We start from the raw sequence: 15,967 nt of genomic DNA on the forward strand, positions 1-15,967 counted from the left end.
GGGTTGTGGATCGAGCCCACAACCCAGGCATATGCCCTGACAGGGAATCAAACCATGACCTCCAGGTTCATGGGTTGACGCTCAACCACTGGGTCACACAGGCTGGGTTCAAATGATACTTTTAATGAGAACAATGATTAAAAGTATCTGAAATTTTTACTACAATAACCCCATTCTTCAAAGAAGAACTACAGAGTCAGCAACCAATGAGGTAAATAATAGCATATGATTCATATTAAACATACAGATAAAAAAAAAATCAATGGAAAGGGTCAAAGATTATCAACCCAGAGAGAATTCTTTTGGACTTAGCTTTTATTCTTAACTTTGATATTTACAGAGTTCACATAGTTTATTATACAGTAACCTTATATTTTACTCTGTGGCTTCTTCTATATATATTTATGTAAACTTGTACGTGTGTATGTGTATAAAAAAGAATTATTTTTAAATACTCTTTACTATCAAAGCAAAGAAACTTAACAAGGACTTCAAGAATTTAAATACAATTTTGAAGAAACTGACTTTGACAATAATTCATGTAGTTATTGCCTATACTTGAAAAATGGCCCTTACATTATTTGAGTCCTAAATAGACATTGGACTATACATGTAACACCCAGACATTTAAAACATCACTTAAGCAAATTTAACTTTGGAATAAAATTTTTTAAATAGTAAATCAACATATCTAAATTGATTATAGCTATTTACTTTAAATGAATTCATTTTATATAAGTTAGACCAAATTAAAAAATAAACAAAGATCCTAACTCATGAAACTTAAGGAACATTCAGAATAGAGTACAACCTCAAAATTATTGTTTCTACTAATCAGACCATTTTCTGACAAGCCATACCAAATGTAATAAAAGATGCAAAGTGTACCATTTCAGAATGAGACTTGGTATTTAAGACTATCAGTTTGTTTAAACATTGACACAATACAGATCTGTGTAAAAACAAGTTGTCGCCTAAAATGAGTAAGATTCGGAATATCAGATAGCCTCCTCACTCAGAGGATATAAGACTTTAGTGATTCCTGAGACAAGACAACCATAAATATTTGTATCCCCAACAAACAATACTTCAATAATTCCCTTTCCCTTTTACGGTATTTTGTTCCCCTCATTATGTCAGGGGGAAAACCTCAAATAGGTGACAAAGATTTTTAATAACCAACATCCCTTAATTTTCTTTTGATCAATTAGAGTGTTCCTAAGGCTCAGAGTCTGCAAATCAATACAAATGTGAAGCCATCGAGAGGCTCATCTAAATTATCACTAGTGAGCAGCAGGCAACAAATATTCAAACCCAGAAATTCTGACTCAACATTTCCTATATAGTGCAACAATTCTGCATAAAAATGATAGATATTGAAATAAGGTTCAATCTGAAAATGATGTAGAAGGAAAAGAGATCGATAGACATGAACATAAGGTGTCTGATTATACCAATATCCGTACTTACGTATCATACCTCTGCAGTGGGGTCACTTTGTTCTTATTCTTATCAACTGAACCCGTAGACAGTTGAAGAAAATTGGGATTTAATTTATATAATTCTTGTAGTAGCTTCTGTTCATATTCTTGATGTTTACCTGCCTAATGGAAGAAGAAATTAAAACTGCAGTGGGGTTCACAAAATGGTTGGTATAAAATATTGAATTACTTTCTGAATTATCAAAGATATCCTAAATAAAATATGTAAAGGTTTTGCATGTCAAAGAAACCTGTCAGGAGGGTAGCACAAAACTTTTTCTAGACCAATGAAAGTTCTTCCAACAAAACAACAAACTAATATATTCCATTAATAAAGGCATTTCATCAACAACTTGTGTAAAAAAAGTGTATTAAGACACAATATTTTTGCTACCTCAAAGAAACCTACTTTTAAACCCCATCTCCATATAAAAATTAAATATTATAATAGGCCATTATTAAATTTTCTAAAGATTATTGAAAATCAGTCAATTTCTTTTTCTAGATTAATGTTTATGTTTCTAACATTTCATGTATTTTAAATTTACAGCCAGTCACTTTGATTTTGTAAATAAAGTTTTATTGGAACAGTCATGCTCATTCATTTATGAGCTGTCATTTATGAATTGTCTATTATTTATGAGTTGTCTATGGCTGCTTTTGTGCTATAATAGCAGAGGTGAGTAATTGCTACAGAGACCATGTGGCTAAGAAAGCTTAAAATATTTATGAACTGGCCCTTTACAGAAAAAGTTTGGCGATTCCTGCTCTATACAAAACAAAGAAAATTCTGTATTTACTGTAGTTTGGTAGTTACATATCAGAAGGCAATGTCACATTATGGGAGAAATTAGGCAAAGACTGACTGGAAACTAGTCATATATGGAAATACATTACAATGAAATTAATTTGAATAACTTTTTCCAATATGCATGTTTATTAGGACTGGAATGACATGTTTACTTACCTTCAGGATTGTTAATTGCTTTAAAAGTGTGGTCTAAATGTTATGAGAAAACCGAAACCAGAACAGAAAAGATAAAAACAACAATAAAAACAAGCAAGGACAGGGCAATATCATCTAATCGTGCACAACTGTATACATATACTGCACAATGCATCGTTCCCTGTTCTGAGAGGGCTCTTGCCTGTTTTAACTGGATCTCTAAATATTTCACAGGATCTCTGAATTTTGAATTATACAGTAATAAAAAGAAAATCTTCTGATTTTTGCCATGATATAGTTGTTCCACTTTTCTTTCTACTTTGAGAAAGTATTTTAACAGAAAAATCCTTTTATAAAGAAAATTTAAACTCAGGTAAAGAAGAGCAAAATGAAGTCTGGACAACAGTATGAAATGAATTTTAAAGTAGTTACTAAGAAAAAATACAATTAGATGTAGATTTTACATCTTTAACACATAAGAGCTTTGAAAATTCTTTCTGTAATCAATACTTCAACAGACATTATGGTGTTCACTGGTCACAAAGAATTCAAACTGATATTCAAATGATTCTACAGGGGCAGTTCATAAAACAGGTTAAATCCCATTACAAATTAAGTTCTAAGGGATCATCCATCCATTTCTTAAAAAATTTTTTTCTTTATTTTTCTATTACAATTGACATACAATATGATATTAGTTTCGGGTGCCACCCATTTTCTTCTGTTCAACGCTCTTTAAAAATGAGATAAAATGGAGCTTACAAATTCTCTGATAGAGATTTTCATTGTAATAGTACCTGTGAGTAAAGAATATTCCCACTAGTCAAAATTCAGTATGAAATAGCTAAACCTTAGATTTTATCCAAGAAAGCTGCATTTTAAAAAAAAGATCAAAACGCACTTATTGGATATAGGAAATAAGTCATTCCACAAAGATCATAAAGACAACACTGTCAAGAAATTCCAATGTATTTATTTATTTTATTTTATTTTTTATATTTAAATAATGGGATTTAATCTGCAATAATTCCAAGTTAAAAAAGGGTATTATTTTATTTAATTTAACAATCTGCTCTTAAAGGAACCCCTACTAGACTTTTTTCTAGTTTGACCTGGAGAATGAAAGGTAGCAATCAATGCCCCCCACCTTCTAAATGAGAAGTGTTCCTGCAAAAGTCCACAGCAACAATCTGAAGTCCTCATCTATAAAAGGGAAGTGCAGCATTGTGCTTTGGTATAATCCTCATTTAATATGCCGCATAGTCAACATTTTTACTTGTAAAGACATGTTTATACTAAAAACTGAAAGGAGACAGACAGGAGAAGAGGAAATGTAAAAATGAACATAAAATAATAAGCCTTCAATTTACCCTTTACAAGACTTCCATGGGAGAGAGAATCATTTTATAAAAATGTGAGCTTATCAGCAACATTTGCTAGAATATTCTTTTCTAGCATGCTCTGTAAAGAGTAGAGGTTAAGGGGGGGGGGGGAACCACAACTCATAATTACAGTATCACACTTAGCTGTCATTTTGCTGACATTCCCCTTGAAGTAGCATTTCCCAAAATGCTTTCTTTGGTCAATAAAAGTTCCAGTGCACATTCCTATCTTGGGTATGTTTTAGCATATTAAAGACTCTGAGAAGTCCTGTAGGAAAGAAAACCTATTTATCTTCATTAATCTAGCATTTTCAAATTTAGTGGACCAAAACCTATTTTTATTATAACAATACAATAACTGACATTCCATAGAACACAGTTTAGAAAATGCTACTTTAAAGTAATGCCAGTTTTAAAAAATAAAGCCCCCACTTTAGCAATTTTAACTTATAAAGTAGAATCCTCCCTTTTTCTGCAAATTTGAGAATTCACAATACGTGACTACCTGCATTTCCTCTTTTGTGAAGCTGGCCGCCTCATCCCCCAATTCATGTAGATACATGCAGTCAGGCTTTGGACACTGCATATTTTTTAAGAAGTAACTGCAGTATTTTGTTGTACCTAGAGATGCCTGCAGGAAGAGGAGGGGAGGGAGAAAAAAGGACCCAAAATGTAAAATGACATCACAATGAGAACTTCCATGTTTTGTGTTTTCACTTCACCTAAAATGAGACACAGACATAACAAAACAAGAAGTATTGTTATGAATACTAGAGAAATAAATTATTAATAGGATTTAGCAAAGATGATACTCATTTGGAAGAACTAAAGAAAACATCTGTCTATGGTTTCTAGGACTTGAGCATCCAAATCTTCTTCCCTAGCCATCAGAAGAGAGACAAAATCTGTTGCATGTTATGTGTGGTTAGGCAACTTCCTTTTTCTAATTGTGCTATTCTTCTTTCATTTATATAAAGCACTAGAGGCCCGGTGCACGAAATTCAAGCACTGGGGGGAGAAAGGGTATGAGTCCGACAGCCCGGCCTGTGCCCTCTCGCAGTCTGGGACCCCTCACTCCTTACCACCCATCTGCAGTGTTCCCGCCACTGCCACTGCGCTCACCAGCTGTGAGCCTAGCTTCTGGCTGAACAGTGCTCCCCCTGTGGGAGCGCACTGACCACCACAGGGCAGCTCCTACATCAATGATGGCGAACCTTTTGAGCTCAGCGTGTCAGCATTTTGAAAAACCCTAACTCTGGTGCGTGTCACATATAGAAATTTTTTGATATTTGCAACCATAGTAAAACAAAGATTTATATTTTTGATATTTATTTTATATATTTAAATGCCATTTAACAAAGAAAAATCAACCAAAAAAATGAGTTCGCGTGTCACCTCTGACACGCCTGTCATAGGTTCGCCATCACTGTCCTACATTGAGCATCTGCCCCCGGTGGTCAGTGCGCGTCATAGCGACCAGTCATTCCACAGTTCAGTCAATTTGCATATTAGGGTTTTATTATATAGGACTAGGGGCCCGGTGCACGAAATTCGTGCACTGGGTGTGTGTCGGGGGGAGTGTCCCTCAGCCCAGCCTGCCCCCTCTCACATACTGGGAGCCCTCAGGCGTTGATCCCCATCACCCTCCAATCGCAGGATCGGCCCCTTGCCCAGGCCTGACGCCTCTGGCTGAGGCGTCCGGCCCGGGCAGCAGGGACCCGCAGCTGCAGCGGCCCCACGATCGTGGGCTCCGCTTTAGGCCCAGGCAAGGGACCCCTAGCTCCTGGGACTGCCAGCTTCGACCGTGCCCAGCTCCCATCGCTGGCTCCACCCCTACTTCCTGCTATCACTGGCCAGGGCGGAAAAGGCACCTGATTCTCCGATCATGGCTGGGGCCGCCTTTGCCCTGCCCCCCAGCTCTTAGCTCCCCCCTGGGTTTCCAATCACTGTCAGTGGCAGGGGGCTTCTTCCTGCTTTCCCTTTCGCCTTCCTGCATTGTGCCTACATATGCAAATTAACCGCCATCTTGTTGGCAGTTAACTGCCAATCTTAGTTGTCACTTAACTGTCAATCTTAGTTGTCAGTTAACTGCCAATCTTAGTTGTCAGTTAATTTGCATATAGCCCTGATTAGCCAATGAAAAGGGTAGCTCGTACGCCAATTACCATTTTTCTCTTTTATTAGTGTTGATTGCTTGGTGGGACCCTTCACTCAAACATACATTGATAAATGTCCAAATATTTAATGACAACAAATCAGAACTATTATTTATTTCTGATAATAGATTCATTTTTTACACAACAAAATATGTAAATATAGGAGATTTTAAAAGATTATCCCCTAATAATGAAAATGTTTGTTCATACCTGACAAAAAAGGACTTTACATAAGTCAGCAGTAAACAAATTGGCTGTCATAGGTTGGTACGGATGCCTAAGAAGCAATCTTCAAATAGCCACTCTTCAAATGTAATATGTAAATCCTAAGTACTTCTCTCCTTACTACATTTTATCCCTTCCTCTTTAAAAGAAAACAAATCAAGAGGACCATATTACCTTAAGCGTTCTGCCATCTACCACCACATTGTTGACACACTGTATGGCTCTGAGAGCATCTTCTGACCGGATATAGGTTACATAAGCACTGGCACTTGGACCCTAAAGTGAAAACCCGCTGTTATTACTTTCAAATTCAATAAAAACATTATGAAAAATTTATCTTGCAGCTTTCCTAGGAAATTCTAAAAGCCTTTACTACTTACTATCATTAACAATAATCACAATAATTATAAGTTGCAGTAGCTTTAATTAAACCATATACTAGCTCATTGTAAATCAATCATACTTAATGAATTTTATCTGTTTTTAAGTAGACTAAAATATGTATGAATAAAATATCTTTGGTAGCTCAAATGGTTAGAGAGTTGTCCCTATATGCCAAGGTTGCAGGCTTGATCGCTAGGTCAGGGCATGTGCCCAGGTTGTGGGCTTGATCCCTGGCATGCTGGAGGCAGCTGATCAATGATTCTTTCTCAGTGATGTTTCTATCTCTCTCTCCCTCTCCTTGCCTCCCTGAAATCAGTAAAAATATATTTAAAATAAAATAAAACTTATGTGCTTTGCCCTCTCTGCTCTTTTTTTTTTTTTTTAAAATAATCCTTGGGTTGGCACTTATTCTTTTAAGGTCATTTGACAAACTTTGAAAGTTAGATTTTAAAAACTAAGATTTGAAGACATTGTGTCAAATTATGTTCTCCCCAAAATCAATGCACTTTGCAAGAACAATCTGCTAATAGCAGCATAAGAAAGATGCTCTATAAAGTTTTCAATATCTGAAAATACGAATTAGAAATCACTACCTAATTATTAGACTAACAATAGACTCAACTTCCCTTCCCCTTCAAACCACCAAATCTTTGTTTTACTATTTCCCTATTATTACTAGCAATTCACTGTTAAGTCCTGGAAGAGTCCAGTCAATGAGCACCAAAAACTATCCCACCCCATCAACAGAGATCACTATACTATTTAAGTCCTTGTCCCTCAAGCTTTCTAGTCACAAAAAAAAATAAATTTTCCTTCTGAACAGCCCAGATCAAACTCCAACCGTAGGAAAGGCAAAAATCCCTATAGTTAGTTAATTACCTGTGAACCTGCATATGATGTGCTATTATTGATGACAACTTTATGTATTTTACCAAACTTCCCAAAATATTCTGGTCGTTTTAAAACCTATAAAAGAAGAAGAAATAAGGTATAAACTGTCCCCATTTTCATCAACTTTATTCTTATAATGGGTACGTACATTCTTCAGTGAAAGGAAAATAACTTTTAATGTTTTCTAATAAATGTGACTATTTCCTAATTACAATTTGTGTGGTTAACCTACAGGAAATCATCAACGAAGTCTCAAAGCTATTTTTTATGGACCTACTAAAAAGAAAATGAGACTCATTAAGGTTGATATTTTCTATTATGTTCTAATTTTTGTACCTATACTCTATGGGAACTTATATTTTACAATATTATTAAACACAAAACAGGTAAGATATCCTGACCATATGTTCATTAATAGATGATCCCTGTAAGAAATTATTTCTCAAAACAATAACCAAAATTATGTACTAAACACAGAAATAAGAATTCATGGACCTGAGTAGAAACAGTCTACTCATAAATCTATTGTATATAATATGAGATACTAAAGCATTATTTATGAGCTACAAATTCCAAATATAACAGAATGCTCCTCAAATGTCAATGCTTTATGATTTATCACTGTGTGTGTGTGTGTGTGTATTTAGCTTCCTTATGTCAACCAATTTTATCATTTCTCAACTCTCCAATTTTTTCCCCTCCCCTCTCTTTTCCTGATAAATAATGTGTGTAAGGTGATAGATAGGGGCAAAAAATTTATACATTTCTTCTCTATTACTTCATGGTTATTTCCCCTCATATTTGTGATCACCTCATATACTCATTTAGCTTCTCTTAAAAACTTACTCGCTAAGTTGTGTGTGAGTATTTTCAAGTGTTTGGAAAGAATGCTTTGCATACACTTGAACAGGCATGCGCAGAAAGCTCTCATTGAAAGAGAGCTTGCTGTTTGGAGAGACTGTAGGAACAGTAGGTCTATAGGTAAATTTTAGAAAAAGAACAGAATGTAATTTCGAGATAATTGCAAATCATGGGAAAGGTTTTTGTATCAAGGTACATACTGGCAAATTAGCCAAGTTTATATATGTTCTGTATCAGACAGAATCAAAGCTTTATGAAATAGTCTATGACTGGGGTGTCATTAATTCTTAACAGTTTCCAAATTAATATACAGTTGACCTTTGAAAAACACAATTTGAACAACACGATTTGAACTGTGTTGGTCTACTTATACACTAATTTCTTTAAATAAATATATCGGAAAATTTTTTGGAGATTTGCAATGTGAAAAATCTCACAGATAAACCATGTAGCCTAGAAATATATATATATATATATATATATATATATATATATATATAAAAGAGTTAATGGCTATCATCAACAAATCAACAAGCAAGTGCTGGCAAGGATGTGAAGAAAAAGGAACACTGGTGTACTGCTGGTGGGAATGCAGACCGGTGCAACCACTGTGGAAAACAGTATGGAGTTTCCTCAAAAAATTAAAAATGGAACTGCCATTTCACCCAGTGATCCCACTTCCAGGAATGTATCACAAGAAACCAGAAACACCAATCAGAAAAGATATATACACCCCTGTTCATAGCAGCACAATTTACAATAGCTAAGATTTAGAAACAATCTAAATGCCCATCAGCAGATGAGTGGATTAGAAAAGTGTGGTACATTTACATACTGGAATACTATGCTGCTATAAAAAAGAAGGAACTTTTACCATTTGGAACAGCATGGATGGACCTGGAGAGCATCATGCTAAGTGAAATAAGCCAGTCAGAGAAAAATTAAGTATCACATGACCTCACTTATTTGTGGAATATAATTAACAACATACACTGATGAACAAAAATGGATCCAGAAACAGAGAAGCACTGAATGGACTTGCAAACCTCAGAGAGAAGGCAAGGGAGGGCAGGGATATAAGAGATCAACCAAAGGACTTGCATGCATGCATATCAGCATAACCAATGGACACTGACACTGGGGCAGTGGGGGCTTGTCCTGGGGGTGGGAGTGGCCGGGGAGGGGTCGATGGGGGAGAAAAGGAGACATGTAATACTTTAAACAATAAAAAAAGAAATTAATAAAAGATAAAAATAAGAGTTAGGTATATCATGAATGCATAAAATATATGTAGATACCAGTCTATTTTATTATTTACTACCATAAAATATACACAAATCCAATATAAAAACTTAAATTTTTCAAAACATGCAAACATAGACCGTACATAGTGCCATTCACAGTTGAAAGGTGCAATGTTAAATCATAACTGCATAAAATTAACTGCAGCACATATTGTACTACTGTAATACTTTCCTAGTCACCTCCTGTTGCTACTGTGGTGAGGCTAAGTATTACAAGTATCCATTTAAAATGCCATGTGATGCTGCTAATCTAATCATCTCTGTGTTAGCAGTTGTCTCTCCAATACATTGGGTATCAGTAAAAAGTGATCTCTTGAGCTTCTTGCTTATTTTCCATTGTGTATAGTGCAATACCATAAATAATGAGTAACACCATGGCACCCATATGAAGTGCCACTAATGATGCTGGCAGTGCTCCCAAGAAGCAGAGAAAAGTCATGTCTTTACAAGAAAACACTGAAGTGCTTGACATGTGGCATAGACTGAGGTCTGCAGCTGCGGTAGCCCACCATTTTGAGGTAAATGAATCCAGAGTAAGAACCATGTAAAAAAAAAGGAAAAGAGCCCTAACCTGTTTGGCTCAGTGGATAGACCGTCAGCCTGCGGACTGAAAGGCCCCAGGTTCGATTCCGGTCAAGGACATGTGCCTTAGTTGCAGGCACATCCCCAGTGTGGGGTGTGCAGGAGGCAGCTGATCGATGTTTCTCTCTCATCGATGTTTCTAACTCTCTATCCCTCTCCCTTCCTCTCTGTAGAAAAATCAATAAAGTATATATTTAAAAAAAAAAAAAAGGAAAAGAGATTTATGAAGCCCATCAGCACTTGCAAAAAAACTTTGCACTTCTGAAAAATAATTTTTATCTTGTATTGAAAATGCAGCTTTTATGTGGGTACAGGATTGCTGTAAGAAAGGCATACCTATAGAAAAAGCAAAGTCATTATATGACAACTTAAAGCAAAAGAAAGGTGAAGAAACTAAAGTTAAGAAATTTTTTAAAAATATTTTTATTGATTTTATATCAATATTTTTATTGATTTCAGAAAGGAAGAGAGATAGAAACATCAATAATGACAGAGTATCACTGATCAGCTGTTTCCTGCATGCCCCCTACTAGGGATAGAGCCTGCAACCAGAGCATGTGCTCTTGACCAGAATCGAACCTGGGACCTTCTACTCTGCAGTCCAACACTCTATCCACTGAGCAAAACCAGCTAGGGCTAAAGTTAAAGAATTTAATGCCAACAAAGGATGGTTTGATAATTTTAGGAGGAGGGTTGGCTTAAAAAAGAAGTCAAGATAACAGGTGAAGCAGCTTCTGCCAACCAAGAGGCAGCAGACGAGTTCCCAGATGCCATTAAGAAAATAATTGAGAAAGTATATCTGCCTGAAGAGGTTATAATACAGATGAAATGCCCTATTCTGGGGGATGGGAACTCCCATTTCACCCAGTGATCCCACTCCTAGGAATATATTCCAAGAAACCAGAAACACCAATCAGAAAGGATATATGCACCCCTATGTTCATAGCAGCAAAATTTACAATAGCTAAGGGGGGAAATGCCACAACAGGTATTAGTAAACAGGGAAGCAAGCACCAGGATTTAAGGCAGGAAGTGATAGGCTAACTCTACTGTTTTGTACAAATGCATTCAAGTTTACAATCAGGAATGCCCTTATCTATAAAACTGCTAACCCCCACCTTGAAGGGAAAAAACAGAAACTGCCGGTCATTTAGTTGTACAACGAGAAGGCCTGGACAATGAGAACCCTTTTCTGGATTGGCTCCATCAATGCTTTGTCCCTAAAGGCAGGAAGGACCTTGCCAGTAAGGAACTGCCTTTTTCAAGCTCTTTTGATTTTGGACAATGCCCCTGGCCACACAGAACCCCATCAGATAAACAGTGTAGATGTTGAAGTGGTCTACTTGCCTCAAACACTATGTCTCTTAACTCAGCCTCTAGGTCAAGGGTCACAAGGATCTTTAAAGTTCATTACACACAGGACTCTCTGGAAAGGACTACAAATGCTATGGAAGAGAACCCTGGTAGAGAGAACATCATAGAAGTCTGGAAGGTTCCACCACTAAAGATGCATCGTTGTTATAAAGAAAGCTGTGGAAGCCATTAAGCCCAAAAGAATAAATTCCTGTTCAAGAAAACTGTCCATATGTTATACATGATTTCACAGATTTTATGATAGAGCCAATAAAGGAAATCACTAAAGAGGTTGTGAATATGGCAAAAAAAAAAAAAATAGGTGAGGGATGAAGGGTTTCAAGATATGGATCTTGGAGAAATTAAAAAGTTAATAGACATCACATTAAAAGAATTAAGAGAAGACGACTTGCTGGAGGTAAGTGCTTGCAAACCAGAGCCAGACACTGAGGAAGAAGATGTAGAAGCAATGCCAGAAAACAAAGTGACATCAGATAATCTGGCAGAGTGTTCCAATTATTCAAGAATGCTTTTAACTCCTTATATGACATGGGCCCTTCTATGACACAGCTGAAACCAAGCCAAACAGTGGAAGAAGGATTGGTACTGTATAGAAACATTTTTAGAGAAATGCAAAAGCAAAAAAGCCAAATAGAAATTATGATGTATTTCTCCACAAAGTTACACTGCATGTGCCTGCCTCTCCTTCCATCTTTTTTGCCTCTGCAGCCCCTGAGAAAGGAAGACCAACTCCTCCTCTTCCTCCTGCTCCTCCTTAGCCTATTCAGTGTGAAGGTGATGAGGATGGAGATCTTATAATAACCCACTTCCGCTTGAATAGTAAATAATCCTCATTTCCTACAGTTAATAAACTTCTCTGCTGTGATGTGCATCTTCGTGTGAAAAATCTAATGTGTACAGCAAATACGTTAGTATAAAACATTTTTGTGTCATGATTGTCATTATTGCCTAAGTGATTATTGTGTAGAACATCATGTGCAAGACTTGCATGGAAGCAGATAGCCTATCCTTACATAGGCATAAAGTGAGTGATATATAATATAAAATTAATAATTTTTAAATTGTTTTATAAGTTTGCTTTAAAAGAATTCCATTACTATATAGTATGCCTCTCTCATATTTGGAGAAAGTGCAGATCAGCCTATCGCCACAAGCAGTTTTTTAAAATATAACATTTCCAATATTGTTGTTAATTTCTTACTGTGCCTAATTTATAAATAAAGCTTATCACAGGCATGTATAGAAAAAAAATATAGTATACAGGGTGGGGCAAAATTAGGTTTACAGTTATTTGTATGGAAAATAATAATACAAGAATAAACTGTTTCACATACTCACAACTGTAAATCTACTTTTGTTCCACCCTGTATGCAGGGTTTGATACTATCTCAATTTCAAGTAGCCATTGAGAGTCTTAGAAAAAATCCCCCACAGATGATAAGGGAGAATATTGTAAATAAAAACAAATCACAGATTCTAAAGAAGAGATAGAAAACTTATAATCCAAACTTCAAATTGAGACTATGGCTTAATGTTACCCAACCTTCAGGTACTGCTCTATATACCTCCTCCAGTTCTATAGATGACCAGATCCAGGATGTCTTTAAAAAATCAAGTACAGCCTGGCCAGTGCTGCTCAGTGGGTTTGAGCATCGGCTTGCACACAAAAGGGTCGGGTTTGATTCCTGGGCAAGTACCTGGGTTGCAGGGTCAATTCCCCAGACCTGGTCAGGATAGGTGAAAGGGGAAAACCGATCATTGTGTCTCTCTCATATTGAAGTTTCTCTCTCTCTCTCCTTCTCTCCCCATTTCCCCCCTCTCCCCCCTACTTTCTCTAAAATTTAATGGGGAAAAATATCCACGGGTGAGGATTAACAACAGCAAAATCAAGTACACTGACATCTAATAAGAGTTCTCAAATCAAGATAAAATTTCCATTAGTTTACTGGAGTAGCAGATCCAAAATGCAAAAGTAGTTTCTAATCAATTAGATTAGTAGGAGTGAACAGAGGCAGGTAAATAAAAAATGTGCAGTGGCAAGAGTGCCCTCTGGTTAGGAAAAAAGGCAGAGCTGAAAGAGAGAGGGTTGATGAAAAGTTGTGGTGGCATTCAAGGAAATGGTCAAGGGTGAAGTGGCACTATGCCTGCCAGGGGATTTAAGCACTAGCTTAGAAAAAGGAAAAATTGGCCCTGGCCAGTTTGGCTCAGTGGATAGAGCGTCAGCCTGCAGACTGAATGTCCCAGGTTCGATTCCAGTCAAGGGCACATGCCTGGGTTGTGGGCTCGATCCCCAGTAGGGGGCCTGCAGGAGGCAGCCGATCAATGATTCTCTCTCATCATTGATGTTTCTATCTCTATCTCTCTCTCCCCCTCCCTTCCTCTCTGAAATCAATAAAAAATATATTTTAAAAAAATTTTTTAAAGAAAAAGGAAAAATTGGCTGCTAAGGATGAATCATAGGTCTAAAATGAGCTCGCTTCTTTTTTTAAATATATTTTTATTGATTTCAGAGAGGGAGAGAGAGATAGAAACATCAATGATGAGAATCACTGATCGGCTGCCTCCTGCACACCCGACACTGAGGATCAAGCCCACAACCCTGGTAGGTGCCCTGACTGGGAATCGAACTGTGACCTCCTGGTTCATAGGTTGATGCTCACCACTGAGCCACTCTGGCCGGGCAAGTTCTCTTCTGAATATCTCTTACTGAAGAAGTGTTTTCCCATATGAATTCTAGACCCATCCTTTTGGCTTTAGAAAGAACCGGGTCTCCTGAAGATCATGTAGCCCACTAATGCCAGCATCCCTGGACCTAGGGTCCTAGTAATTCTTGAGTTACCACTATACTTATTGTCAATGGTAGAGCCTTAGTAAAATCTCCCTCACTTTCTCCTCGATACATAGTAAACTCATAATCAATAAACATTTATTATTCTCTCTAAATTGAATTTTATAAAATCAATTTATAAAGTTTAGAGTCTTTAAATTTCCTCTTTCTGGGGTCGTTAGCTTACTTAGCCAAGTCTGATGAATCCCAACTTCCTTAGCATACTCGTTACAATCCTCCCTTTGATTGGTATCATGATGAGCATTACTTCTAAATCAGTGGTTCTCAACCTTCCTAATGCCGCGACCCTTTAATACAGTTCCTCATGTTGTGGTGACCCCCAATTTCATTGTTACAAATTGAACATAATTAAAGCATAGTGATTAATCACAAAAACAATATGTAATTATCTATGTGTTTTCCGATGGTCTTAGGCGACCCCTGTGAAAGGGTCGTTTGACCCCCAAAGGAGTCGCGACCCACAGGTTGAGAACCGCTGTTCTAAATCTTTTCAATGGATATTTAGGCAGATCCCCCAAATCCAGCTCTCTCCTACTGAAATAAACATTGGCTATCAATCAGCTTCCATCTGCCTTTCCATTAATCTGGTATATCAGAAACTAAAAATTAGTAGATGTATATTCAAAGGTATCGGACTAAAGTTATGAGTTCAACATTACCATAATAAGGCTGGTGGTGGAAGGAGAGAAAAGATGTAATAAACAAAAGGGTTAAGATCTCCCCTGTCCACAAACAAATGACAAAGAACCTGGCCCACTATATTATTTTCTTTTCATCAAATTCTTCTTCTTTCCAGAAATTGGCTTGAAATGAATGAGTAAAGAATAATAATACAGTATAACAACAGTTCTACAACTGTTCTATAAATAAGAACTACTATCGGGACAAGATTTAAAAGAATACAGATCTCTAGCAGGTTCATGTAACTGCATCTCCACTGTTGGTCCTTATAAAGCTATAAAAAGTAGTTATGTCACATGTTAGCCTTAACAGCAAAACAGTACTATTATCCAAGTTTCAGATTATTAACACTAAAGGAGACTTTAGAAATCTAGTACAACTGCCTAGTTTTACAACTAAAGAAAATGAAGGCAGAAAGGATTTTAAAACCTACTTAAGATCACAACTAGTTATTGGTTTCTTAGTGATTATTTAAACATATTTCCCATTTTCTCCTAAGTTTCAATATTTTCTGTGGAATTCTGCAGTTGGGCAGGGTCAGCTCTTCTTTCCCAATAAGAGAAGCAAAAAAAAGGGAAGTTGAGAGAAAAAATAGAAGAATAGAAGAGGACTTACCTCTGGGTCTGCTAGGCGCTGAGACAGACCTACGACAAAGACGAGGTTTTTTTGTACAACACGTACACTTGCCAAATGTTTGCGATTTTCTGATATTTTCTGTTTTCTCTCATTTTGTTTCTGTTTTTTCTCATTCTTTATCCTTTGCAGTTCTTCCTGGGAGAGTGGTTTATAAACTGCTGGGTCTTCTGGATATGGCTTTAAGCATAAAACAAATAAGTTAGCATTAAATAAATA

The 15,967-nt window shown here is 36.6% G+C and overlaps 1 protein-coding gene across 11 annotated transcripts in view; it reads right to left on the minus strand.

Annotated features, from left to right (window-relative positions):
• The window catches only part of CNOT4 (CCR4-NOT transcription complex subunit 4), a 160,973-nt gene that overhangs the window by 55,696 nt on the left and 89,310 nt on the right, over nt 1-15,967 (minus strand). For 3 of the 11 annotated variants that reach the window (XM_059711874.1, XM_059711878.1, XM_059711881.1), the window contains exons 3-7: nt 15,731-15,928; nt 7,454-7,540; nt 6,365-6,466; nt 4,315-4,440; nt 1,480-1,604 (exon numbers count right to left, since the gene is read on the minus strand). In XM_059711874.1, coding sequence (XP_059567857.1) covers nt 1,480-1,604; nt 4,315-4,440; nt 6,365-6,466; nt 7,454-7,540; nt 15,731-15,928 — 638 coding nt within the window. Of the gene's footprint in view, nt 1-1,470; nt 1,605-4,311; nt 4,441-6,364; nt 6,467-7,453; nt 7,541-15,730; nt 15,929-15,967 lie in introns of all 11 variants that reach the window. The other 8 variants (XM_059711872.1, XM_059711877.1, XM_059711880.1 and 5 more) reach the window with 4 other exon arrangements.

The sequence above is a fragment of the Myotis daubentonii genome, chromosome 10 (genome assembly GCF_963259705.1).
Source record: "Myotis daubentonii chromosome 10, mMyoDau2.1, whole genome shotgun sequence".
NCBI lineage: Eukaryota > Metazoa > Chordata > Mammalia > Chiroptera > Vespertilionidae > Myotis > Myotis daubentonii.